The following is a 25,323-nucleotide window of genomic DNA, read 5'->3' as shown; positions in this document are numbered from 1 at the left end:
TGGGGACTACAATAGTTCACTAGACTTGGCACTAGACCGCTCTCATCCCGCATTACCTAATTCACAGGCTCAAACCACTACGAAAGCACTACAGGCGTGGTCCGCACAATGGGGCCTGCAAGATGCATGGCGCACTCGCAACCCACACTCCAGGGTCTACTCGTATTACTCGGGAGCACACGCCCTACATGTACGCCTTGATCGCTACATGGTCTCCAACGCACTCCTGCCTAATATCACAGACACCTGCTACATGGGACGGACACACTCCGACTACAACCCCCACCTCTTAGACCTGATGTGGGACCAACCTCGGCCACCAATACCCACTTGGAGGTTACAACCCGACCTCTTACTGGACGGCACATTTAGGGGTTCCATTAGCGCACAGACGGCACAATATTTTGACGATAACACAGGCTCGGCATCGACACCACAGATTGAATGGGACGCGTTCAAAGTGGTCCTCAGGGGTCAATGTCTAGGCACCCAAGCCCACTCCCGGCGGCAATTGGAAGTAGATCTCCGACGCTTAGAATCTGACCTGCTGCGGCTGGAGCAGACGGCAGCCACAGACCCAAACACTGCCTTATTACAAGCACGAGCAGAGCATGCCAAACTGATTGACAGGTTGAAAAATATCAACTACAGGGCCCACTCGGCCCGCTCCCATCACACCGGCGACAAACCCGGCAAGTTGCTAGTGTGGCTGATACAACGCGAAAACCGCGTAATGCCGGTGACAGCGGTGCAATCGCTGGCTGGCCCGTTGGTGTACACACAGGTGCACATACACGAGTCCTTTGTAACTCATTACAGCGCGCTCTACAAGTCCCGTCTACTGACTGCACCACCCGTCATAACTGCGTACCTAGAGGATATCACGCTACCTACCCTGACGGATGATCAACGAGACGACCTGGGATCGCCGTTGATAGCTGAGGAACTTCATGAGGCCATCTTTGCCCTCTCGAATGGCAAGGCACCGGGCCCTGATGGACTACCGGCGGAATATTATAAAGCATGCTCTGACATCCTGATTCCAGAGCTCCTGAGGGTATATGCAGCGGCACTAGAAGACTCGGCCCTACCCCAGACAATGAATGAGGCGACGTTGGTGTCCCTTTTAAAGCCAGGTAGAGATGATACACTCCTCGGCTCATATAGACCCCTAGCACTACTGAACACTGATTATAAGATACTAGCTTCGACTCTCGCCCGGCGACTGGCAGGACTGGTCCCTAATTTGATACACAACGACCAGAACGGCTTTGTGCCCTCCAGATGCACCTCCCACAACATACGTAGGCTATTCCGGGTACAAACATATGCAACACAAGACTGGCCTAGATCGGGCTGCCTAGTCCTGGAGAAGGCATTCGATTCGCTCGAATGGCCTTATTTACTGGCAGTGTTGCGCAGATTCGACCTCGGGGAAGACTATATTGAACTAGTGGGATTACTATACAGACGCCCAGTGGTGCGAGTCCGCACGGGCGGGCTACTATCTGACGCCATTAGAGTGCAACGCGGCACCAGACAGGGCTGCCCGCTGTCCCCATTACTCTTTTCACTAGCAATTGAGCCCCTTGCTGAACTATTACGCAATAAGGGCACACACTGGGGGATTCCTCTTGCAGATGGCGTACACGTAGTCTCGCTATATGCCGACGACCTCCTTTTATATGTCAGGGACCTCACTCAAATACCGCAAGACCTTTCGGAGATCTTTCAGTCCTTCGAGACCATGTCAGGCCTCAAGGTTAACTGGGCCAAGTCAGGTGCATACTCGTTCAACCCCGACATCCCAGACCCTGGAATCATGATTAATGGGGAGCGACTGCCATGGCACCACACCACGTTTAAATACCTAGGAGTGTACATATACAGGACACCGCAAGACATACTAGACGGCAACCTGACACGCGCTATCACGTCCATAAGATCCCAGATTGCCTTTTGGAAATCCCTACCACTCAATGTCCCAAGCAGAGTGACACTGACAAAAATGATCGTCCTCCCCAGACTCTTATATTATTTCGCCAACATACCAGTATACGTGCAAGCACACACCTTCAGAGAACTGGCCTCCATGATCAGAGACCTGATATGGAACACGGGACGGCCCAGAGTGGCCCTCCGTAAACTATATGCGCCTGTCGATGAGGGCGGCCTAGCAGTACCACACCTCGAACTTTACTATCTGGCAGCCCAGCTACAATGGGTCACTGCTTGGCTTGCAGGAAACCACCTGGAAGACACAGCCACGGTAAGGGATGTGTTATCCTCCACGCAAATACATACCCTATTCCACCCCCTGACGCACCCAAGGAAAGCTGCTCAACTACACGTTACTGTGGCGGTACGGTGTTACGTCAGAAGCCTACGACTCACGAGACTGACTAAACCATATGCCCCGGCACTCCCGCTCTTGGGCACCCCCAAGTCCACCTCTATAGTCACTGAAACAGTGCTAGAGCACTGGACGCGCACTGGAGTAGATACTATGGCAGACCTGTACGCCGATGGTGTCCTGATACCGTTTGTGACACTGGCTGCTGACACGGGTCTCCCACCAGGACAGTTTTTACAACACGCCTCCTTACTTTCAGCATACACGCAGCGGTGGGGTAACATCACTGAGGAACTACCGACGCATCAATTGATACAGAGCCTACACGTCATGGGAAACGGCACACACGTGGTGCACTGGCTACATCAGGCGCTATTGTCACACACACAACACTCGTTGCAACCACTGCGTGACCGATGGGCTACTGACAGAGGGAGGGACTGGACAGACAAGGAGTGGAGAATGATCCTGTTGGGCCCCAGGCACGTTCCTCGAAACGCACGCTTCAAACTGATACAGTTCCACATACTACATAGAGCGTACCTCTCACCCAGTAAAATTAACCGCTACTTCCCGGGTGCTGCAGCCAGCTGCCCGAGATGTGCACTGGAAGAGGCGGACCTGCTACACATGCTCTGGCAGTGCCCACAGATTCAGACGTACTGGGGGGCGGTACTGTTGATACTGGACAAATGCACGGACATGACGGTACCACACACATGGGAGGCATGCATACTAGGCCTCTATCAACGGACCACCTTGAATAAAGCCCCCTCTCGCTTTTGGGACCTTGGCCTCCTCACGGCAAAAAGATTGCTCACGAAACACTGGAAGCGAGCTACCCCACCATTACCAGAACACTGGCACACGTCCCTAGACACCTGGGCGAAAGCGGAAAGCACCACCCTCCATAACGAGGAAATGGCAGGTCTACGACAGTTTCCGATTGCGACATTATGGGATACAATACTCAACTCCTTTCACAGGGAATACCTTCTAACACGGACCCCGACTGATGTCACCCACCCGAACAATGCCGACGACACGCCCCCTGCAGATGTTCCATGCAGACGGATCTGATAGCACTCCCCCCGTCGCTCCCCTCCCGCCGGACACTCGCCATGACTGATACGTTGCCCCCCCCAAACCATGCTCACTCCATTAGTCGCTTTTGAACGTCGCCCACGCCCTACACATCGATACACCCACGACCAGACGCACTCGTCTCACTCCTGCATCAGTTGACCATACCCAACCCTTCCCATTTTCCCCCTTATGTCCCCTGTTCTCTTTCCTCCCCTCCTTCCCTTAATGTTTATCTCAGAAAGTTATATCCTTTGTAGCGTTAACATGGTTTAAAACATTTGTGATGGAATAAATAGCCATGATGTATGAAACGGAGAACTAATGCATTGGGTGATATGCCCCGTAAACATGACAGACATCTCTGAGATGTAGTAATGTATGTATTGTAACATTCATGTTTAATTCTCCTATGACTCTAATAAAGGATATTTAAACAAAAACAAAAAAAACAACTGAGCGCATGTGTGCATTGTCAATTTAAATAAATGTGGAAAAATACTAGCTGTAGCGTCGTCTTTTGCTTGTGGCAAAAATAAATGTGGATAAATACAGAAAAAATGCCCGAAAAATAAATATGGATAAATACAGACGGAAATGGCAAAAAAATAAATACCATAAAACCGGGAGCCCTAGTTATAATCTGCAGATGATGGCACACTATCTCTTGAAACTCTACCTTCAACAGCCAGTCGTCCAGGCAGGGGAAAACTGGAATCCACGACCTCCTGAGATGGGCAGTCACCACTGCCATCACCTTGGTGAAGACTCAAGGTGCAGTAGTAAGACCAAATGAAAGGACCGCAAACTGGTACTGTTCGATCCAACCGTAAAATGGAGATACTTCCTGTGCGACTTCAGGATAGGGATGTGGAAATATGCATCCTGCAAGTCGCTGGACACCATCCAGTCCTCTTGTTGCAGCACTTGAAGAACCTGCGCTAGGGTGAGCTTCTTTAACCTCTCCTGTTTGAGAACCAGATTCAAGATTCTGAGGTCCAGGATTGGACGTAATCTGCCATCCTTCTTGGGGATCAGGAAATACCGGGAGTAGCAAACCTGACCCCTTTCCTGCTCCGGAACCAACTCTATTGCACCTTTTTGTTACAGGGTAAGAACCTCCTTCTGAAGGAGAAGCAAATGATCCTACGTGCAAAACCCCTGGCAAGGAGGGTAAGGAGGAGGGAATTCTCTGAAGGTAAGCGCTTACCCATTTTCTACAAGATCTAAAACCCAAAGGTCCGAAGTTATTAATTTCCAATCTTATAGAAAATTGGTAAGCCTACCTCCCACGGGACCCACATGATCAAGGATGGTGGATCTAGGGCTGCTTTCCTGCATTAGCGGGAAGGGTTGGGGAGGTAGAGGAGGAGAAGGAAGAGGGTTGCAGTCCTGCTCCACAAAGGCGACCTTGGCCTTTACCCCTGTAGGTCCTATACAAGGGGTTCTGCTGCTTTTGCTGAGGCTATCTGGACCCACGAAAGGAAGTCTTCCCAAAACCACGGTAATGTTTATATCCGTAGCCTCTTGCCTGAGTCTGCAGACCCAAAGACCTTGCTGTAGCCTTACTGTCCTTAAATCTTTGCAGGGCAGAGTCAGCCTCTTCACTAAAAAGCTTTGAACCATCAAATGGCAAATCAATGAGAGCAGCCTGCACATCAGGAGAGAACTCAGAAGACCTTAACCATGCATGTCTTCTTGTCGCAATGGAAGAGCCCATTACTCTGGCAAAAGAATCTGCTGTGTCCAAGCCAGACTGGATGACTTGGCGAGCTGCAGCCCAAGAGTCCACCAACACTTCACTCAGATTCCCCCTGTCCTCCTCAGACAACTTTGGAAGAAGCTGCTTTGCAAAGTCCATTAAGGCATGAATATACCTGGCCAAGAGACAAGTGGCGTTGGTAGACTTCAGTGCTATACTAAAAGACGAAAAGACCTTTTTCGCAGATTGCTCCAACTTTTTGGAATTCCTGTCTGAGGGAGCCTGCGAAAACGCCCCTGTAGATTGCTTCAAACAAGAAGCCTGCACCACCAGACTTTCAGGAGAGGGGTGAGAAGAAAGGAAAAACGGATCTCCAGGAGCAGGTCTATACCTTCTTGAGACTGACCTAGAAACAGCAGGAGCTAAAAAAGGGTTGCGCCACACATCGAGGATTGGCTCCGTCAGAGCATCATTGAATGGCAAAAGTGGTTCAACCACTGAAGATGGGGAATGAAGCACCTCAGTAAGAAGATTAGGTTTATACTCCGCCACAGGAAGCTAAAAATCCAACAGTTCCGCAGCCTTCCTAATAACCATATGATAAGGAGCAACATCCTTCAAGGGAGATGCCTTTTGAGAAGCAAAGTCCCACTCCGGAAAGTGTCAAGCCCACTTGCCTCACACAAGTCTTCAAACACATCTTCTGTGTCATATACCTCTCCTTCCTCCCTCTCTTCAGCCTGGTACTGCTCCTCTTCCAATAATCTCTGCCCCTCACTCCCCAAGCGCATCTTCGGTTGTGGCATCGGCGGTGCCACACGCGGCGTCTACCGCTCCAGGAGTGGCGTCGAAGGTGGCTCCCCTACTGTGCCGATCGAATCAGAGAGGCTTCACGGGATGGAGCCAGGGACTGTCCATACTGCGTCGACATCCTCGGAGCCGGAAGAGGGCCAGGAAAGCGTCGCTGGTATGAACGGCATAAAGGAGGCCTGAGGATACTGGTGAGGCACACCGAACTTATATGCCAAAGGACCCATGGGACCCGAAGGCGCTCCAGTGGGGTACGAGGCCCTAGCGAACATGCCATACATCGCATCTAGAAAATGCGATGGATCCAGACCCGGCGGGGGAAACTGAGGGTGTGAAGCCGGTTCGACATCCGAACGAGGTACCTCTGGAAACGGAGCTGCTGGAGCCACAGGTGGAACAGCCGGAGCCGAAGTAACCTCATCATCAGCCGGATTCGACACACCCTCTGGAGTCGGTGAGAATCTCGTCGTCGTTGTTTGCCCTGGAGTTCCCTTATAGGAAGGAGATCGAGCCGGAGTTGCCTGAAGAGACACTGAAGGAGAAAGCAAGTCCTTTTCTCGACGCAGGAGAAGGCGACCTCGACACCACAGACTTCGAGGATCGGCGCCGAGATTCATGTCTCCTCTTCTTCTTATGTTTCCTCTTGGAGTCAGGCGACGTTGAAGACCTGGACTTTGACCTGTTGCGAGTCCTTTTTTTCCTTGCCTTGGCCATGTAAAGTTTGGCTTTTCACTCCTTCAACTCCTTAGAATTCATCTTCAAGCGCGAAGAACATCCCTCAACATCGTGATCTGAAGATAAATACCAAAGGCAATCTTCATGCGGGTCAGTAATAGACATATGTAGGCTATCTGGTTTTAGGTTCAAACCTATAATAACTGATAAAACCCCACCGAAAGGAAAATAGCCTTCACCATGTAAACATATAAACACTGAAAAAACAACTTTACAACCACAAAATAAGTGCCATTCAAAGAAAGGAAAAGAGGAGTGAAAGAGCCATTTTTATTTCTTCCTGAACGGACCAATACAATGTAACTTTGTTATACAAGGTAGCATCAAGAAAGACTGGGCTAGCATTACTCTGCTTGAGTTTTGTTGTTTAGGGATGTCACTAAAACATTGTCTCTTCTTCCTTCTGATGTTTTCAGTTTTGTGGTCTTTGGTCTAAAGATGCTGTGTTTAGATGCATGTTTTAGGTCTTACTTAGTTATTTTATAAACTGTAGATAATCGGGAAATATCAGTCATATTTAATATTTTGGCTACATTTGATTTATCGGATAGGTAAAATGGCTGGTTTCATAAGAATCTTTCCAAATATGCATCATCATATTTACCCACAGACAGAGAATAGGTGAAATCCTTTGATACATCAGCCCCCTTTTCTAGTGAATCAGTATTCATTTTAAGTGAATTGCCAAACACCCCAGGCTTTAAACATTCAATGCAAGATGTAGTGACAGGTATATGTGAAAAGAATGTTGTCACCAAGCATCTGAGATAGTGGTGAAAACATGACACCAGATGTTTGTTAAACATGGAACGCAGTTTCACATGGAATACTGCTGAAAAAAGTTCAATAAAGATTGGAGTGATAGTGTTTGTATTTGCAGTAATTCAGCTACGTATATGAAAAAGTTGTATGATGGCCGTCAAAATCGATACCTGAGCTGAAGTGCTTCCCTTGCTGGATGGTATGCTAAAACGCATGTTTACAATCTTCAGAGATAATGAAGAATGCTATTGACTTCTTAGTCGCTTCTGGTGCAGTACAAATGTATTTAAACCTCATATACCCTGTGCACACGCAATCTATACACGTGCAGAAGGCAAGCAATAATTAAAAATAAATTAAAATTCCGTAAACACCGGAAAAACACTGTTTCTGTTATGTTTAACCCGTTGTATGCTGATGACGGAACCGGTCCGTCATCAGCTGCGGGTGCGCTGTGCTGATGACGGAGCGGTTCCGTCATGGCCCTGCCGCCACGCCTGCGCGGCGCGGATTCCGCGCCTGCGCTGGGCGTTCTATTGAGCGGGCGGGGCCATGACGGAACCGCTCCGTCATCAGCACAGCTCAACCGCGGCTGGTGACGGAGCGGTTCCGTCACCAGCATGCGGCCGCCGCGTGGCCGCCCCGCCCCCTTAGCACTACGGCAGAATAGCCGCCGCAGTGAAGGGGTTAATGGCGCAGAAATGCCTAACCACTAATAACCACTATTTTTTAAGGTATTGAAAAAACTGAGAAAACTCCACCAGAATTTACCAATAATAGAAACTGAAAACAGGAAAGCCTAGACATATGTATGCACTCGTTGCAGGGCTTAAAATCTGACTTCCTCGGAGCAGACATGACGAAAGAGATAGAATCAAAATTGCAAAGTATCCAAACGAAGTATGGAGAGTCCCAGAAAAAAATGTTCGCATCGACAGCGCAGAAAAAAGGGAACCGACGTCATCACGCCGACGTGGTCCTCTTATGGCTCCGGTGACGTCATGCGGAGCCGCGTGCAGAGCCATGGCATTGTGACGACCTCATCGGCGCGGATAGCTAGAAAACATTCCCGCGGTATGCTGGCGCCTGGGATATTCATCAGGTGAGGAATCCACAGGCAGATGTATCCATCAGAAATGGTATGTTGGTAAATGGGGAATGAGATATCAGGAGAGGAAAGAAGGGCAATGGGTACTTGTCAAAAGATCTGTTAACAGACTAAGTTCCACAAGTTGTATGAACCAGAGAGAATCAAGTAAGTGAAAACAAACGTGGCAATTTTTTCAACAGTGGCTGCATGTGGAGCATGGATACTTTGGTCGACTGACCCTCTAGGCTCATACCTCAAGAATTATATCCATCCATTCTAGAAGGGTTGACACCTTGGTACTCAGTGAGGAGGAGAAAAGGAAAATATGTCCTCCCACTTGGTAGAAAGACTATGTCATGCACTAATATGCGTTTAGTTTCCTCCTTGGGGTGTGCTTGGACTTTTATCACTGAACTTTGTTATACCACCTGCTTTCACCCTCTTACCTTTAGTACCATTTAGAGCACTGCTCATCCCCATTGGCCTTGCTTGAACTCTATATTATGTATGCCAACACCCTCTAACATGTTTCACCTTTCTTTAATGTTTTACTCTTCTTTAAGAAGGGAGATGCGTTACACTCTTTCCCTGATGGTTTTTCCTCCTCTCACCTGCTCCCTCCACCTCCTCTCCCACCTGTCCTTGGTATGCCCCATTTAGAACCCTGAGAGGGAGTTTGGATTAGAATGTTGGGATTGGGCTCAGTCTGTGGCGAGCCTGGGGATACTGGATGTACTTCAATAAATATGGAGCTGCTTACTTACAATTGTGTTGTCCATTACCAATATATCTTTCACTCTTACCATACAAATGCAAATCCAGCATCAGCAACAACTAAACCACTCTTAATAGTATTCCATTAGTGCAAACTTCCTCAATTCAAGTCAGTGTGGAATCCTGCACATTCTACCTACAAATCATTGATTTTAGGTGTGCTAGTCTAATTAGTTCAATCAAATCAAAACAAATACAGTACCCACCAGAATGCATTAAGGAATTACACAAAGGTATAGGACTGGAAACAGTGGAGGTGGTCAGCCTATGTAAAATAAACACATTTCATCTAGACACAGTTCTCTTTACTACCTCTTCTTATAAGTAACTTTTTTTTACAAGTGAAAAAGAAGATGTACATTTCTTTTCAGTGTCATACAAAGCAATACCTGAATATTTATGCTGGCATACCTTCATCTAGTGTGGATGAGGCCTCTTCGGGCAACCCAGCTTGCACTTCTACAGATTCAGAGCCACAGTCCGAGCTGACCAGCAGTGCAGAATCCAAACCACTGCCTTTCAAACAAGGCCTGCAGGAAAAGCAAACATGGTGAATGATCGGAAGATTAAGACATTTTATATATCTTCCCAATCAAACATTTAATTATCATTTCAACAATAATCAAATAGAGTTCCAATTAACGAGATTGTGGTGCAGTTACAGATTTCCTTATAGAAGGCAGCAGAATTACTTCCTTGTTATATCATGTCTAAAAGGTTTACTTTTGCTTTGTCAAAGCATATTTTCCGCTTTCAGCCATTAGATTCAAAATGGTTCAAAATGTTGCCTTTACCCTAAAGTACTTCAGGCTCATTATTGTACAGAACTGTACCTGCTTTATAAAGTGGAACCTGAGAAAAGATAAAAACTTGTAGAGTCATCAATCTGTACACAAATCTTACTACTTTAACGAGAAAGTACACTCCTAAATATCATTGGGTTTCAGCAAGCAAATAAATTATATGTACGAATTACAGATTGATATTTAATAAAAATTCTCACTTACCCAAATGTGACAACCTTTCTTGGCTTCTCAGCAGATGTGAACCCATTCAAGCTGGAAGGACATTGAACACCCAATCCCAAAGCATCAGACTGCCTTTCACCAGGCTTGGCACTCGCGGATACCTCCATGTGAATACCACTTCCTATTGATAAAGGAGTTCCGCGTCTGCCGTTTTGTTTCACCGCTCCAGCACAGCCTTTGAAAAAAGCAAAACATGGGTTACACTTACTTTCTAGAGGATGGCTCAATTAATTTCTAAAATTGACAGCCGTAAACTCGTCGCTGGAACTATCTAGGAGTCAACTCTTCACATTATTGTTGTCTGCTTCAATATAGCTTGTTTGAAGTTAGTGACCAGCAACCATTACCAACGTTCTCTTTTTTTGAATAGGCTAATCAAAGACATCAAATACCATCTTTACATACAACTATGAGAGCAGCCATACAGCAAATGAGATGGTTGGGTTCAGGAAAGAGGAGTAGTTTCTTACCTGTAACTCCAGTTCTGTAGTAGGGGTATCTCTGTTATAGTCATAATCTAGTGAATAGTCCCGCCCATGTGCGTGGACCCCGGAGCAATCAAAAATAATCTCTTAAGCGGTCTTCTTTGCAGTCCTGCATAGACACTTAAGAGAGAATTAAGACAAATAATGCAGCCTAACATATACAAGGCTACAAAGGCCACCACTTCATCTAAACCGTGAAAAGGATAGCCCACCATGTCCGGTTTAACTCTTTTTACCGAGTTTTCCTCGCAGGGAAAACTCCCCTTCACCAAAATCCTTGAAATGAGAGAGAGGAAGGGTTGGACAGACAAGCCCCCATAGGCTGCCATTATGTGTCTTGAAAAAGGATACAGTGCCTTTAAGGAACTCTCCAGAGACCCTCAGTATCGCAGGAAGCACAGCCAAAGTCCTTTTACTTTCAGTTCTTTTTGAAGGTGTATAAAGCAAGGCCTGTAGCATACATTACAGTAGCATTTTCTCCACCGGGGAGGAGGGCGGGCGCTTATGACTAGAACAGAGATACCCCTACTACAGAACTGGAGTTACAGGTAAGAAACTACTCCTTTTGTAGTAGGGGATCTATGTGCATAGTCATAATCAAGTGAATAGAATGGCAAGCCCATCCCAAAAAATCAACCCGGCGGTGGAGAAAAACAGACAACACCACTACAGTGCAAACAGATTTCTCAATGAAGCCAGCCCAACCTGAGCATCTGCTCTGGCATCAGAGTCCAGACAAAGCGGTACAAAAGGGGGTGGTGATGGACAGAGCATCTGAACCCATCAAACACTCACACCCAGTCAAAAGATCTGGGTTTAATCCATCACCGTTCTTTAGCCCACTCTGCCACCCCAGTTCAGACATGGCCATATGCAAATCAGTCTGACCCTGTGCCTCATGGGAACAGTCCAGCCCGAACTGCCAAGCCATGCCTTCCGTGGACCGGAAACAAGCTTCCTAGGACCGGTTTCTGGCATTTCACCCGTCTTCAGCCAGGCTTGCTTGAATCCAGTGGCAAAGTGAGCAAGGAACTCACGTCTTACCCTGCCAACTTATGGCAAACAAAGCGGTACAAAAGGGGGTGGTGATGGACAGAGCATCTGAACCAATCAAAAACTCACACAAGGTCAAAAGATCTGGGTTTAATCCATCACCGTTCTTTAGACCGTACCATCAGAGTCCAAACAGTAATGCTTAGCGAAGGTGTGGACCGACTTCCAAGTGGCAGCCCTGCGGATTTCTGCAATGGGAACATTACAAAGCAAAGCTGTTGTAGCTGCTTTGACCCTGGTAGAATGAGCCTTACGCTTACCGCCTAAGGTCCTGTTAGCCTTCTGGTAGCATAACTGGATACAGGACACAATCCACCTAGAGATGGACTGTTTTGAGGTGGCAAGACTAGTCCTGACCGACCCATAATTGACAAATAATTGGTCTGACCTACGAATATCCTTGGTCTTATCCAAGTAGAATTTCAACACCCTTCTGACATCCAGGGAATGTAGAGACCTTTCCACTGGAGTGGAAGGATTCTGGAAAAACGTAGGTAAAGTTATGGTTTGATTGACATGGAAATCAGAAATCACCTTAGGAAGGAACTTAGGGTGAGTACGCATCACAACCTTAGGAGCATGAAAAACAGTATAAGGTTCTTGACAACACAACGCCTGAATTTCACTCACCCTGCGGGCTGAAGTAATGGCCACAAGGAAGGCCGCCTTCCATGACAAGTGCTGCAGAGAAGCCTTATGGATGGGTTCAAAAGGCCTTCATCAACCTGGACAGCACCACATTCAGCTCCCATGATGGCGAAGGACTACGGATAGGAGGAAACACTTTCTTCAATCCTTCTAAAAATCTTTAATCACAGGGATCTGGAAGAAGGACATCTGTGAAGGGCCTTTCCTATATGCAGTCAATGCTGTGAGGTGAACCTTAATAGAGTGAACATTAAGGCCAGAATGGGCCAAATGCAAAAGATATGGAAGGATGACATCTTCCTTGCAGGTTGTGGGATCATAGTCCTTGGAAGAGCAGCAGATGCAGAACCTATCCCACTTGTAGGCATAGGAAGTCCTCGTGGAAGGTCTCTTAGCTTCCTTAAGTATAGTCATGCAATCGTCAGGAAGATTCACGAGCCATGCCGCAAAACTTAACGATGAGAGGTTGGGGTGCACCATCTGCCACCCGAACTTCGTGAGAAGGTCCGGCCAACACGGCAGCCTCATGTGGGGTAGGAGAGACCGGTGAAGCAGGTCCGTGAACCACCACTGTCGGGGCAACTCCGGAGCAATGAGGATCATCCGTGCTCTGGATTGAGACAGCTTGATGAGTACCGCCGGAATCAGGGGAATGGGTGGAAAAGCATACAGAAAGCTGTTTTACCAGCTGATCCATAACGCGTTCCCCAGAGTCCCCGGTTGGTAATACCTGGAGGCGAAGTCTCTGCATTTTCTGTTTTCGGCGGTGGCGAACAGGTCTACGTCCGGAGTGACCCACCTGTCGAAGATGTCTCCTAGTACTTCGTCGTTTAGAACCCACTCATGGTTTTCTTGCACCAGCCTGCTGAGGGCGTCCGCCTGACCATTCTACACACCCGGCAGATGGGTAGCCGTTATAATCAGTCCTCTGGCTAACAGCCAGTGCCAGATCGCCTGCACTTCCTGTGACAGTGTGCGCAATCTCAATCCCCCCTGCTTTTTGAGGTAATACATTGTGGTCGTATTGTCCGTCTGCACAAGCAAGGAGTTGGTCTGTAAGGACGGATGAAAGGCCTTCAGTGCCAAGTGGACAGCTCTGAGCGCCAGGAAATTGATGTGATACGTGGATTCCGCCGGGGACCACGTTCCCTGGATCTGTAGATGATCTGAATGCGCTCCCCAGCCGGCGAGAGAAGCATCCGTGACGACAGTCTGAATGGGGATGTCCTTGTGGAATGGAACCCCCTTGAGGAGATTCTCTGCGGAGCACCACCATCTCCGGGACTGTTGAACGTGGAGGGACAGCTTGATCTTGTCGTTCCAGCTCCCCCGCTTCTGGTCCCATTGATCCTCCAGACATTCCTGCAACGGCCTCATGTGTAGGCGTGCGTGTGGCATGAGGAAGATGCAAGAGGCCATCGACCCCAGTAGAGAAGACACTGTCCTCGCTGTTGTAGATGGAACAGCTATGAGAGCCTCAGCCTTCCGAAGGATCGATAAGCGTCTCTCCTCCGAAGGAGACACGCTCGTTGAAAGAGTATCGATGGAGGCTCCCAAGTACTGTAGGCACTGGACAGGTGTGGGAACAGACTTGGACATGTTTATGTGCAACCCCAGCTGGTTCAACAGAACAGCCGTCCTGTTGAAGTGCAGTTGCGCTTCCTGGAAGGTGGAGGCTTTGATCAACCAGTCGTCCAGGTACGGATAGACAAACACCTTGTTCTTTCGCAGGTGTGCTGCCACCACTGCCATGCATTTTGAAAACGTCCTGGGTGCAGACTTCAGTCCAAACGGTAGTACGGTGTACTGATAGTGATTGGTGCCGACTAGAAAGCGCAGGAACTTCCAGTGTTTCCGTGCAATGGGCACATGGAAGTATGCATCTTGCAGATCTATTGCGCAAAACCAGTCTCCCCTTTGCAGCTGAGGATAAATCTGGTGCAACGACAGCATGCAAAACCTTTCCCTGCGAATCCATTTGTTTGCTTGTCGCAAATCCAGAATGGGCCGGAACTCGTTCTTGTCCTTCTTGCGTACCAGAAAGAACCGTGAGTAAAGACCCTTTCCCCTGTGAGACACAGAGACGTCTTCTATCGCTCTTTTTCTTAACAGGGTATCGGCCTCCACTTGGAGCTCGCGCAGTTGGAACTGCGAGCAAACCGGTGGAATCGCTGGAGGCGGGCTGACGGAACGAAGACTGTATCCATTGCAAACAATATTCAGCACCCACTTGTTCGGAGTAATTTTTCTCCACTCTGCCAAGTAATGTTGTATACTTCCCCCCACCGGAGCGGGTAACGGACGAGGAGGAAGTAACCCCTCAGGGTCTAGATCGACCGGGCCTCTGGGCTTCGAGGAGGACTGTTGGCCGCCTCTGCCGCTTCTGGAATGGTCGCCGCTGGTACTGCTGCTGCTGTTGGTGCTGCTGGCCAGCTTGACGACCTTGCCCTCTTCCCTGGGCACCAAAACGTCTCTGGAAGGGAGGGAAGGTCTTCTTCTGCTCTTTTGGCTTCTCTAACCCGACGGCCGTCAGGGTTTCTGCCTCCGCCTTCATGCGGGCCATCTCCTCATCCGCATGCTTACCAAAGAGCGTCGACCCAGAGAACGGCAAGTTGGCGACTCTCTGCTGTGCCTCCGGTTTCAGCGATGTCAGGTGCAACCAGGCATGGCATCCCAGATTAATCCTGTGGCAGTATCCATGCGCCGCCAAGAGAGAGGAATCTGCAGCCGAACTGATAACCTGATTGGATACCATCATGCCCTCATTGATGATTTCCTGGAAGTCCTCCCTCCTGTCCCTAGGAAGGTGCTCCAGAAACTGCTGCAGGGACTCCCACAAAGACTGGTCATACCGACCCAAAAGAGCCACGGCACTAGCGGCTTTCATGGAAGTAGCAGCAGTACCGCAGACTTTTCGTCCCGCTGAGTCCTTCTGACGGCTCTCCTTATCCGGAGGCACCATAGAAGACGGGGCAGTAGCGTGCTGCTTCCTGGCTGCAGTGACGATCACCGAATCCGGCACCGGGTCTGATCTAAGGAACGCTGGATCGGAGTCAGGGGGCCTGTGCTTTTTCTGCAGCCGGGAAGGAGCAGATTTTGTTGACGCCGTAGTCAGGAAGAGCTCCATAGCCGGTTCCTCCAGCCCTGGCACCAAGGGAAACAAGGGTCGAGACAGCTGCCACTTGTGAAAGGGCTCGAAAATCACCGATGTAGAAGGTGTGGGTACCGTTAGAGTAATCCCCAGCTTCGCTGGCCCTCTCAATAACACCTCCTGAAACGATACGATGTCTTCCACCGGTGACACTCTCGTATTGGGGAAATCCGATAAGGTGGGCGAATATCCCCGGGCACTGGAAGAGTCTGTATGATGGGACCTTGACCTGTCCCTCCGGTGACGATGCCGGGACTGCGTCAAAGATAGAGAGTCACTCCTTGTTCGATGCCTCCGTCTGGACCGTGACCTAGACCTCCTAGGCCTCGGGCGATCCACTGGCCGTACAGGAGGCGGAGGCTGAACTGGAATCCTAGGCTGTGGAGGCCCCGTAGGCGGCGACGGGAAGCGCGGCAGAGATAGAGACCGTGGAGGAGGCCGCGTGGAGGAGGAGGAGGAGGAGGAGGAGGAGGAGGATTCTCCTTAGGTAATGGAGGAGGCGTCGGCGTCCTGGGCCTAGAAGGCAAATAGGTCTGAGAATATTCAGAGTTCGAAGACCTAACCACTCTCCTCTTCTTCTTCTGCGCAGGCCTTGACGAGGATGTTCTCGAGGCCGAACTCTTTTCAGACGAGCGCCGGCGCCGCCGCGACCGGGGGCTCGTGGATACAGAAGACAGGCTGACCACTGAGGCAGAGGACACCGTCCTGGCCCTTGATCGCCTCCTCGACGTCGATTTCCCCTTCCTCGACGTCGACCCCTTCCTCGACGTCTCGACGCAGATACGTCCCTCGACGTCGACTCTCTTCTCCTCGACGTCGAACTTCGAGTTGACCTCGACGGCGAACAGCGGTGTCGCCTCGACGGCGAGCGCAGGTGCCTACTGAACCCATCCCGAAGATGATGGTGACTCGACGCCGATGAAGCCCTCGACGTCGACCTCGTCCGAGGTCTCAACGTCAGTCCCCTCGACGTCGAACAGCGACGTCGCTTCGCCCCAGAGCCCTGGGTCGATGGGGTGCAGATGGTGGTCATCCCTCTCGACGCCGAGGCTATCGACGTCGACGGAGATCTGTGCCGTTTCCTGCCCTTTTCTTGACTGGGGAGCCCCCCCAGAGGTCGAAGCACGGGCAGAGGACGAGGACTGAGTCCCTTCATGTCCGGACCAACCTGGTTCATGACGTCTCCTTAGCTCCAGGCCTTGGAGACGGATTTTCTCCCTGTCCCTCAGGGTCCTCCTGGAGAAGGATTGACAAATCTCAAAGTCTTCAGGGACATGAGAGGATGGGAGACAGAGGATACACACTCTGTGAGCGTCCGATTTAGCCTTCTTCCTGGCACACTCAGGGCACTTGTCGAACAAAGCTGGCATATTCGACAGAAGAGTGGGCAAAACTGGCCAAAAAACCCAGCAAAAGGAAGAAGAAGCAGTCAGACATCGAGTGAAACACCCAAAACACTTGAAAAGTGCCAAAACATTGAAAAACACCCAAAAAGGGAGAGCTCAATGCTCCAGGGTCCTACTAGCAGGAGCCGGAAAAAAGAACTGAAAGTAAAAGGACTTTGGCTGTGCATCCTGGGATACCGAGGGTCTCTGTAGAGTTCAATAAAGGCACGGTATCCCTTTTCAAGACACATAATGGCAGCCTATAGGGGGGGGGCTTGTCTGTCCAACCCTTCCTCTCTATCATTTCAAGGATTTTGGTGAAGGGGAGTTTTCTCTGTGAGGAAAACTTGCTAAAAAGTGTTAAACCAGACATGGTGGGCTATCCTTTTCACTGTTTAGATGAAGTGGTGGCCTTTGTAGCCTTGTATATGTTAGGCTGCATTATGTGTCTTAATTCTCTCTTAAGTGTCTATGCAGGACTGCAAAGAAGACAGCTTAAGAGATTATTTTTGATTGCTCCGGGGTCCACGCACATGGGCGGGACTATTCACTAGATTATGACTATACACAGTTCCCCACTACAGAAGCAGAGTTCTTCAAGACAGGGAATCTTACTGGGGTTCCAGAAACTGGGGTAGAAGATACAAGAATCAAAAACAAACGCAGTACAGACTTACTGTGGCTTTGAATATCCTTTTATGTATTAAAAGGTAGTGGTAGCTACAAAAAGTAGAATGTATACCCCACTCAAACATTATGGGCAACAGAAAAAGATGTGGCCCATCTTCAGCTGAGCAAAGTGTGTATCTGTGTTCTCCTTGTGGATTATCCTACAGGCTTAAAATAAGGATTCAAAAATTGCCTAGAATCACATTCTGTGTTTTTCCCGATGGCAGCTTGTATATTAGTAATCGCTCACAGTCAAATGACAAGCAATAAGAAGCTGGTGCTAGAAAATCAGGCCTATCAATCGTAAACGTAAAGGATAGGATGATTCCATGATCTAACTTTGAGGAAGTTGCAAATGAAAACCAATGAACTGTTAACAGGTGTGGTAAACGTTTGAGGTAGCAACATGCACAACTATAAAACAAAGTGAGAGCAATGCAAATACAATGACATGAATATCTTCCATGAACACTAAATTAGGAACAAGAGCTTACCTTTGGTAACATCCTTTCTGGTGGATAAACTAACCAGATTCCCCACCTTTTGAATTCCATCCAGATGCCAAAGAGGATCCTGATTTTCTTCTGCAAAAGCTCACGTGAGCAAGTAGATGACGCCTTTGGAATCTTTGCAGCAGCTTTGCAGTGCCTCTAGACCTGCTGGCCACCAGTAGTCTCTTTGCCACCCATGTGTAATGAGCTCCGACTGTATGCTGCATCTAAACAGAGACCTTATTGCCCATCAGAAGTCCACCCCACAGAATGAGGAGGGTAGATCAGTGAGGAATGTGAGGTTAGAGAGAGAATCCACAAGAAAGAGCATTATGGAATGTAAGTAACTTGTTCTTATAATGGATACATACAACTTTAGATTTCTAATCTTTTGAGTAGCTAATCAATGAGTACACCAAAGGGTGGTGACTCTTAGGAATGGATTTTACCACAAAAAATCCAGCAGGGATGAAGGAGCAAAATTGCTCTTCCTGTGAAGGTGTGGATGGACACCACATTGAAGCCTGGCTGGTGTACATTACTGGAAGACACTAGCCGAAATTGAAAATTAGCCCAAAAGCCTTCAGGAGGCTCCTTGTTCACCAAGATGTAGCATATCTTGATAAAGAGTACAACATATCTCGATAAGTTCTGGTTCTAAACTGCCTTCTCTCCCTTCAAACTGAGGTGGCATTGTGTGCAAAATAACAATAGAACTAGTAATTACCAGTTGCTGAGATTAATTCAAGCACCCCATTGATAATTTTTTTGTATACTTTTGTGTGTTGCCCTAAGTGGGATGGGTATGCTCATAAGTGAGTCACGTCCACACTGTCACTGGAATCATGATATATCTAGCTGGTGAGAACTACCTTGGGTAAAACTGGTCCTGGGTTCAATGGGAAGGGACTGGCCTGGCCGTTCAGCCTCGTCTGCTCGCGCTGAAGCAGGGTCATAACTGATTTGCATATGGCTGGGTCCAGACTGAATTGGCAAAATAATAATGGGTTGGGATGAGGCCCAAGTAAGTATCAGGGGCTAAAAATGAATTCAAGCATTGCATACATCACTTTTTTGTACACTTTTCTTTTTGCAACAGAAAATCCAACAAAGAGTAGGACATTTACCTGGTGCTCCTTAGTCTAGTCTACACAGATACTAAGGGCTCTCTTTGACTCAAACCCAGGAAGGCTCTCCTCCTCCTTAAAGGGATATGGCAGAGAGAGAAAAAAGGGGTGTGCGAGGGACTGTCTAAATGGAAGATTAAAGCCACCTTCAGAAAAAAAGGTTGCTTGAGCCCTGAATACCACCTTGTGAGGGAAGACAGTGGTATACCACAGTCACACTGACAGCGCGTGCAGCTCAATGAGGCAGCAAACAGAGATGATCGTTATGAAGAAAACAGACTTAAGGGTCAGCAACATCAAAGGACTGCGCATGGGTTTAAAAGGTCTGCGCATGAAGGACCAAATTAAGGTCCCACTGCAGCACAATAAAAGTCATGTGAGGAAACATGCAAGCCCCTTCAACAAACTGATCCGAACTGTTGATCTTAAAAAATGAGGGCTGATCAGCCAAACGCAGGAAGGATGAAAGGGCCAACAAGTTAATGGTGTCCACAGCAAGACCTTCCTGGGCCAAAGACTGAACAAATGGTAAGAAAGCTTAGCTTAAAGTTTATCAACCAGAAAGTCCTCACACCAGGGCCAGAATAGATGGAATTGTCCAGAGGCCAGAATAGATTGACTTGGTGGATAGGCAGCCTTGGACACAGTGCCTACCTGAAGCTCAACGCAGCTAGGACAGAATTCCTATTAATTGACAAGAACAACAAGAAAAAGTACAAATCTGGCTTAACTGCAGACAAGCTTGCCATCTCTAGTGGCTCTCAGCAAACCCAAAGTCAAAACACCATCAGACTGCAGACTATAAAATGTAAAAAATAAACAAAAATAAAACAAACAAGCTTGCAAGGCTCCACCATAGATGTACACAGGATTTGAAACAAAATCCCCTATCCCTCAAGACCGTACAAATCCACTTACAGTTTAGGCAAGTGTTGAAGATTCACCTGTTAAAAGAACATTACATAACAATGCATTAACCATCCTCAACCCAGCTACCTCTCCTATCACTTATTGACTTAATGTTTGCTGCCATTTGGGTAGGTTTGTGCTGTAGAAATACATTATTACAAACGAACAAGTTACTTACCTTCGGTAACGCTTTTTCTGGTAGATACAATATCTGCCTGTGGATTCCTCAACTTGTGAATATCCCCCTGCGTCAGCAGCATTCGGAAATTCTTTTTGTAGCTTCGCGCCGATGTGGAACGACGTCACAGATGCACGGCATCGCGCGCGACTCCTCTGACGTCACAGACACCATATTAGGCCCTCGCCAGCGTGATGACATCAGTTCCGCCCTTTTTTCCGTGCCTTCGAGACACACGGACGGACCGATGACAGCAGAAATATACACAGTACACAAATGTCAAAATAACACACACAAAGTGTGAAACCACTGCAGGAAATTAAAACATAATAAACATTTCCTTTGACAATATAAATATATATATAATACAACAACACAAGTATAGAAGAGTGGACAACGGGGAGGCGGGTGGGTCAGTGAGGAATCCACAAGCAGATATTGTATCTACCAGAAAAAGCGTTACCGAAGGTAAGTAACTTGTTCTTCTGATAGATACATCTGCCAGTGGATTCCTCACCTTGTGAATGGAGTCCCACAGCAGTCCCCCACTCCCGGAGGAGGGTGTCCACTCTCCTATACCAGAAAATCCTGGAGGACAGCGCGCGCAAAGTGGCCCTCCCTCCTCACTTCGGTATCTAAGCAGTAATGCTTCGCGTAAGTGTGGAGGGAGGCCCAAGTCGCTGCTCTACAAATGTCCTCTACAGGAACACCCCTAGACAAAGCAGATGTTGATGCCTTTGCTATAGTAGAGTGAGCTCTTATACCCTCTGGAGGGTCCTTACCCGCCAGGGCGTAGCAGATCTTAATGCAGAGGATAATCCACCTCGAGAGCGTGCGCTTGTGCACCGCCTTCCCCTTCTTGCAGCCAGCAAAGCCAACAAACAGCTGGTCATCCAACCTGAACTCTCGTGTCCTGTCCAGGTAAAAGCTCACCGCCCTCTTAGGGTCCAAGCGGTGTAGTCTCTCCTCCTCCTTGGAAGGGTGAGGGGGAGGATAAAAGGTAGGGAGGGTAACGGATTGCCCCAGATGGAAAGGAGTAACCACTTTAGGCAGAAAAGCAGCCCTGGTCCTGAGAACCATTCTTTCAGCATGAATGGATAAAAATGGGGGTTTAGAACTAAGAGCTTGAATCTCACTAACCCTCCTTGCCGAGGTAATTGCCACCAGAAAAATAGTCTTGAAAGACAAAAGTCTCAAGGGACATGTGTGTAAAGGTTCAAAAGGAGAACCCATCAAGAACGTAAGAACGAGGTTCAAGTCCCATTGAGGTACAATAAAAGGTGTAGGAGGAAATTTATTGGTAAGGCCCTTAATGAAACATAAAACAACTGGAGATTTGAACAAAGAGGGCTGGTCCGGCAAACAAATAAAAGCCGATAAGGCCGACAAATAACCTTTGATAGTTGCCACTGCAAAACCCCGCAGGGCCAAGGAAAGGACAAATTGAAGTATATTGGACAAACAAGCCCTTAAAGGGTCAACAGACATCTCCCCGCACCAAGCAAACTTGGTGGAGTCATGCCTGGCCGATAAGATGACATCCACCACATCGTGCGGGAGAGAAAAGGAAATCAGGTTGCCCCGCTCAATCTCCAGGCATGAAGGTGTAAGGTCTGGAGGTGGGGGTGTAGAACCTGCCCCTCCATCTGGGAGAGGAGGTCTGCCCTGTGAGGGAGACGGAGCGGAGGGCACGAGGAGAGGTGGAGTAGATCCCTATACCACACCCTTCTTGGCCAATCCGGGGCAATCAATATGACTTGGGCCTGGTCTTGGCGAATCTTCCTCAGAACCCGAGGAATCAAGGGTATGGGAGAAAACGCGTAAAGGAGTTGCGAGTCCCAACTCAACTGAAACGCGTCCCCCAAGGCTCCCTGCATCGGAAACTGGAGGCTGCAGAATGACGGGCAGTGAGCATTCTCGTGAGTGGCGAACAGGTCCACCCGAGGAGTTCCCCACGTCCGAAAGATGTGACGAACTGCCTCTGGATGAAGCCTCCACTCGTGGTCGCGGAGAACTGCCGACTGAGAGTGTCTGCTCGAATGTTCAGAACTACGGCCAGATGATTTGCCATCAGACAAATCTGATGGTCCTGAACCCAGGACCAGAGACGCAGAGCCTCTCTGCAGAGACACTGCGACCCCACTCCTCCCTGCTTGTTGACATACCACATCGCTGTCGTGTTGTCCGTCAGGACCTGAACTGACCGACCGCGAAGGGAAGGGAGGAAGGCCTTGAGCGCCAGACGTATCGCCCGCAATTCCAGAAGGTTGATGTGAAGCAACCTTTCCTCTGGAGACCAAAGACCCTTGACCTCCAGGTCCCCCAGATGAGCACCCCACCCTAGAGTGGATGCATCCGTTATCACTGTGGCCACCGATGGAGGAAGTTGAAAAGGCTTTCCTTGAGACAGATTGCCTTCCACGCTCCCCCGAGACAGATCCGCTGCAGTTTCTCTCGAGATTCTCACTGACTCCCTGAGATCTCCGTTGTGTTGATACCACTGCCTGCGGAGGCACCACTGGAGTGCCCTCATGTGCCAGCGTGCATGGTTGACCAACAGAATGCAAGAAGCCACCAGACCGAGCAGGCAAAGGACCTTCAGGACTGGAACAACTGCTCCATTGTGAAATAAAGGAATCATTTCCTGTATGTCGCGAATCCTTTGTGGAGGAGGGAATGCATGGCACACAATAGTGTCCAGTACTGCACCTATGAACACGTTGCGCTGGGAGGGCACCAGGTGAGATTTGGGTACATTTATCGAAAAACCCAACCTCTGCAACAGCTGAGTTGTCTCTTGCAGATGATGAAGCACTATCTCAGGAGATTCTGCCTTGATCAGCCAATCGTCCAGATACGGAAATACAGGTATTCTTGACCTTCTGAGATGTGCTGCCACCCTAGCCATCACCTTGGTGAAGACTCGAGGCGCAGTAGTAAGACCAAATGGAAGGACCGCAAACTGGTAGTGCTGCAATCCAACTCTAAAACGGAGATACTTTCTGCGCGACTTCAGGATTGGGATATGAAAATACGCATCCTGCAAGTCGATCGACACCATCGAGTCTTCTTCCAGCAGCGCTTGAAGAACCTGCGCAAGGGTGAGCATCTTGAACTTCTCCTGCTTCAGGTAAAAATTCAAGATCCTGAGATCCAGGATTGGACGGAGTCTGCCATCTTTCTTGGGGATCAGAAAATACCGGGAGTAGCATCCCTGAGCCCTCTCCTGCTCTGGAACCACCTCTATCGCACCCTTTCTGAACAGAGCCAGGACTTCTTCCTGCAGGAGCAGCAGATGGTCCTCCGAACAATAACCCTGGCAAGGAGGGTAATTGGGGGGAAATTCCCGAAAGGGAAGAGCATACCCATTCTCCACGAGATTGAGAACCCAAAGATCTGATGTTATCAATTCCCAATCTCGTAGAAAATGGGTAAGCCGGCCCCCCGCTGGGCCCACATGATCCGGAATGGCGGATCTAGGGCTGCTTTCCTGCGGTGGTAGGGGGTTGGGAAGGGGAAGAGGAGGAGGCTTGACGACCTCAAGGACGAGCTTGTTGTCTTCCTCAGTACGACTTGCACAGCGTATTTTGCGGTTGTTGTAGCTGCTGCTGCGATGTTTTATAGGAACGAAAGGAATACCTGCCAAATCCTCTGAAGCGCCTTCCAGTAGTACCCCTGGTGGGAAGACCCAAAGATTTCGCCGTGGCCCTGCTGTCCTTGAAACGTTCTAAGGCAGCGTCAGCCTTCTTGCCAAACAATCCTGAACCATCAAATGGCAAGTCCATCAAAGCAGACTGAACATCTGCTGAGAACTCCGATGATTTTAGCCATGCAGCTCTCCTAGTGGCCACTGAAGAGCCCATGACTCTCGCCACCGAATCAGCCGTGTCCAGCCCACTCTGAATCACTTGTCTCGCAGCAGCTTGAGTGTCCGAAATTACCTCTTTAAAGTCCTTTCTATCCACTTCAGGAATTTTTGGCACCAACTGCTTCACGGAATCCATCAAGGCATGGATGTAGCTCTCCATAAGACAAGTTGCGTTAGTGGATTTTAAAGCCATACTGGCTGAGGAAACGAACTTCTTGGCAGCCTGATCTTGCTTCCTGGACTCTTTTTCCCCAGGAACCTGCGGAAAAGCACGCGCAGACTTCTTAGAACAGGCAGCCTGCACAACCAGACTCTCAGGCAGGGGATGTGTTGACAAAAAGTCCGGGTCACCAGGTGCAACCCTGTACCTCCTCGCCACAGCCCTTGAGACCGCAGGAGCTGTCAAAGGCTTCTTCCAGACTTCATAGATGGGTTCAGCTAAAGCGTCATTTAATGGCAGCATCGGCTCAATAACTGAAGATGGCGAGTGAAGGACTTCAGTAAGAATATTAGACTTGTACTCAGCCGTGGGCAGAGTAATTTTCAACAAACCTGCCGCCTTTTTAATAACAACGTGATATGGCACCACATCCTTGGAAGGCTTGTCTGACACAGAAGCCAAATCCCACTCAGGAGACAGTTCAAGTCCACTGGCCTCTCTCAGGTCATCAAAAGGATCATCAGAATCCTGTAACTCTCCTTCCTCCACATAAGCATACCGATACTGTTCTTCCTCCAGAAGCCTCTGGGTTTCATGCTGTGACCTCACCTTCAGAAACAAAGTCGACGGATCCGGAACCGACTCCACCGGGGTCGGAGCCGGCATCGAACCCGAAGTCGGGAGAGGAAGTTTCACCCGAGGTCAAACAGGATCCTGCATTGAAGAAGTGGGCGTCGATGGAATCGGCGTCAAAGGCTTCGGCGTCAAAGGCCTCGGCGGCACTGGAAAATGCCACTGCTGTGCTAAAACCGGCATGAAAGGCATGAAGGGTGCAGCAGCATAAGCCTGTGGAACGCCCAAG

The 25,323-nt window shown here is 48.8% G+C and overlaps 1 protein-coding gene across 2 annotated transcripts in view; it reads right to left on the bottom strand.

Annotated features, from left to right (window-relative positions):
- Positions 1-25,323, bottom strand: part of TRIM37 (tripartite motif containing 37) — a 1,276,082-nt gene that overhangs the window by 188,078 nt on the left and 1,062,681 nt on the right. For both annotated transcript variants that reach the window (XM_078679853.1, XM_078679852.1), the window contains exons 21-22: positions 10,317-10,512; positions 9,721-9,839 (exon numbers count right to left, since the gene is read on the bottom strand). In XM_078679853.1, the coding sequence (XP_078535979.1) occupies positions 9,721-9,839; positions 10,317-10,512 (315 nt within the window). The remainder of the gene's footprint in view (positions 1-9,720; positions 9,840-10,316; positions 10,513-25,323) is intronic.

This window comes from Lissotriton helveticus, chromosome 3_1 (assembly GCF_964261635.1).
Source record: "Lissotriton helveticus chromosome 3_1, aLisHel1.1, whole genome shotgun sequence".
Lineage (NCBI taxonomy): Eukaryota > Metazoa > Chordata > Amphibia > Caudata > Salamandridae > Lissotriton > Lissotriton helveticus.
Note: the sequence above shows the minus strand (reverse complement) of the source record. Positions and strands in the feature narration are given on the sequence as shown.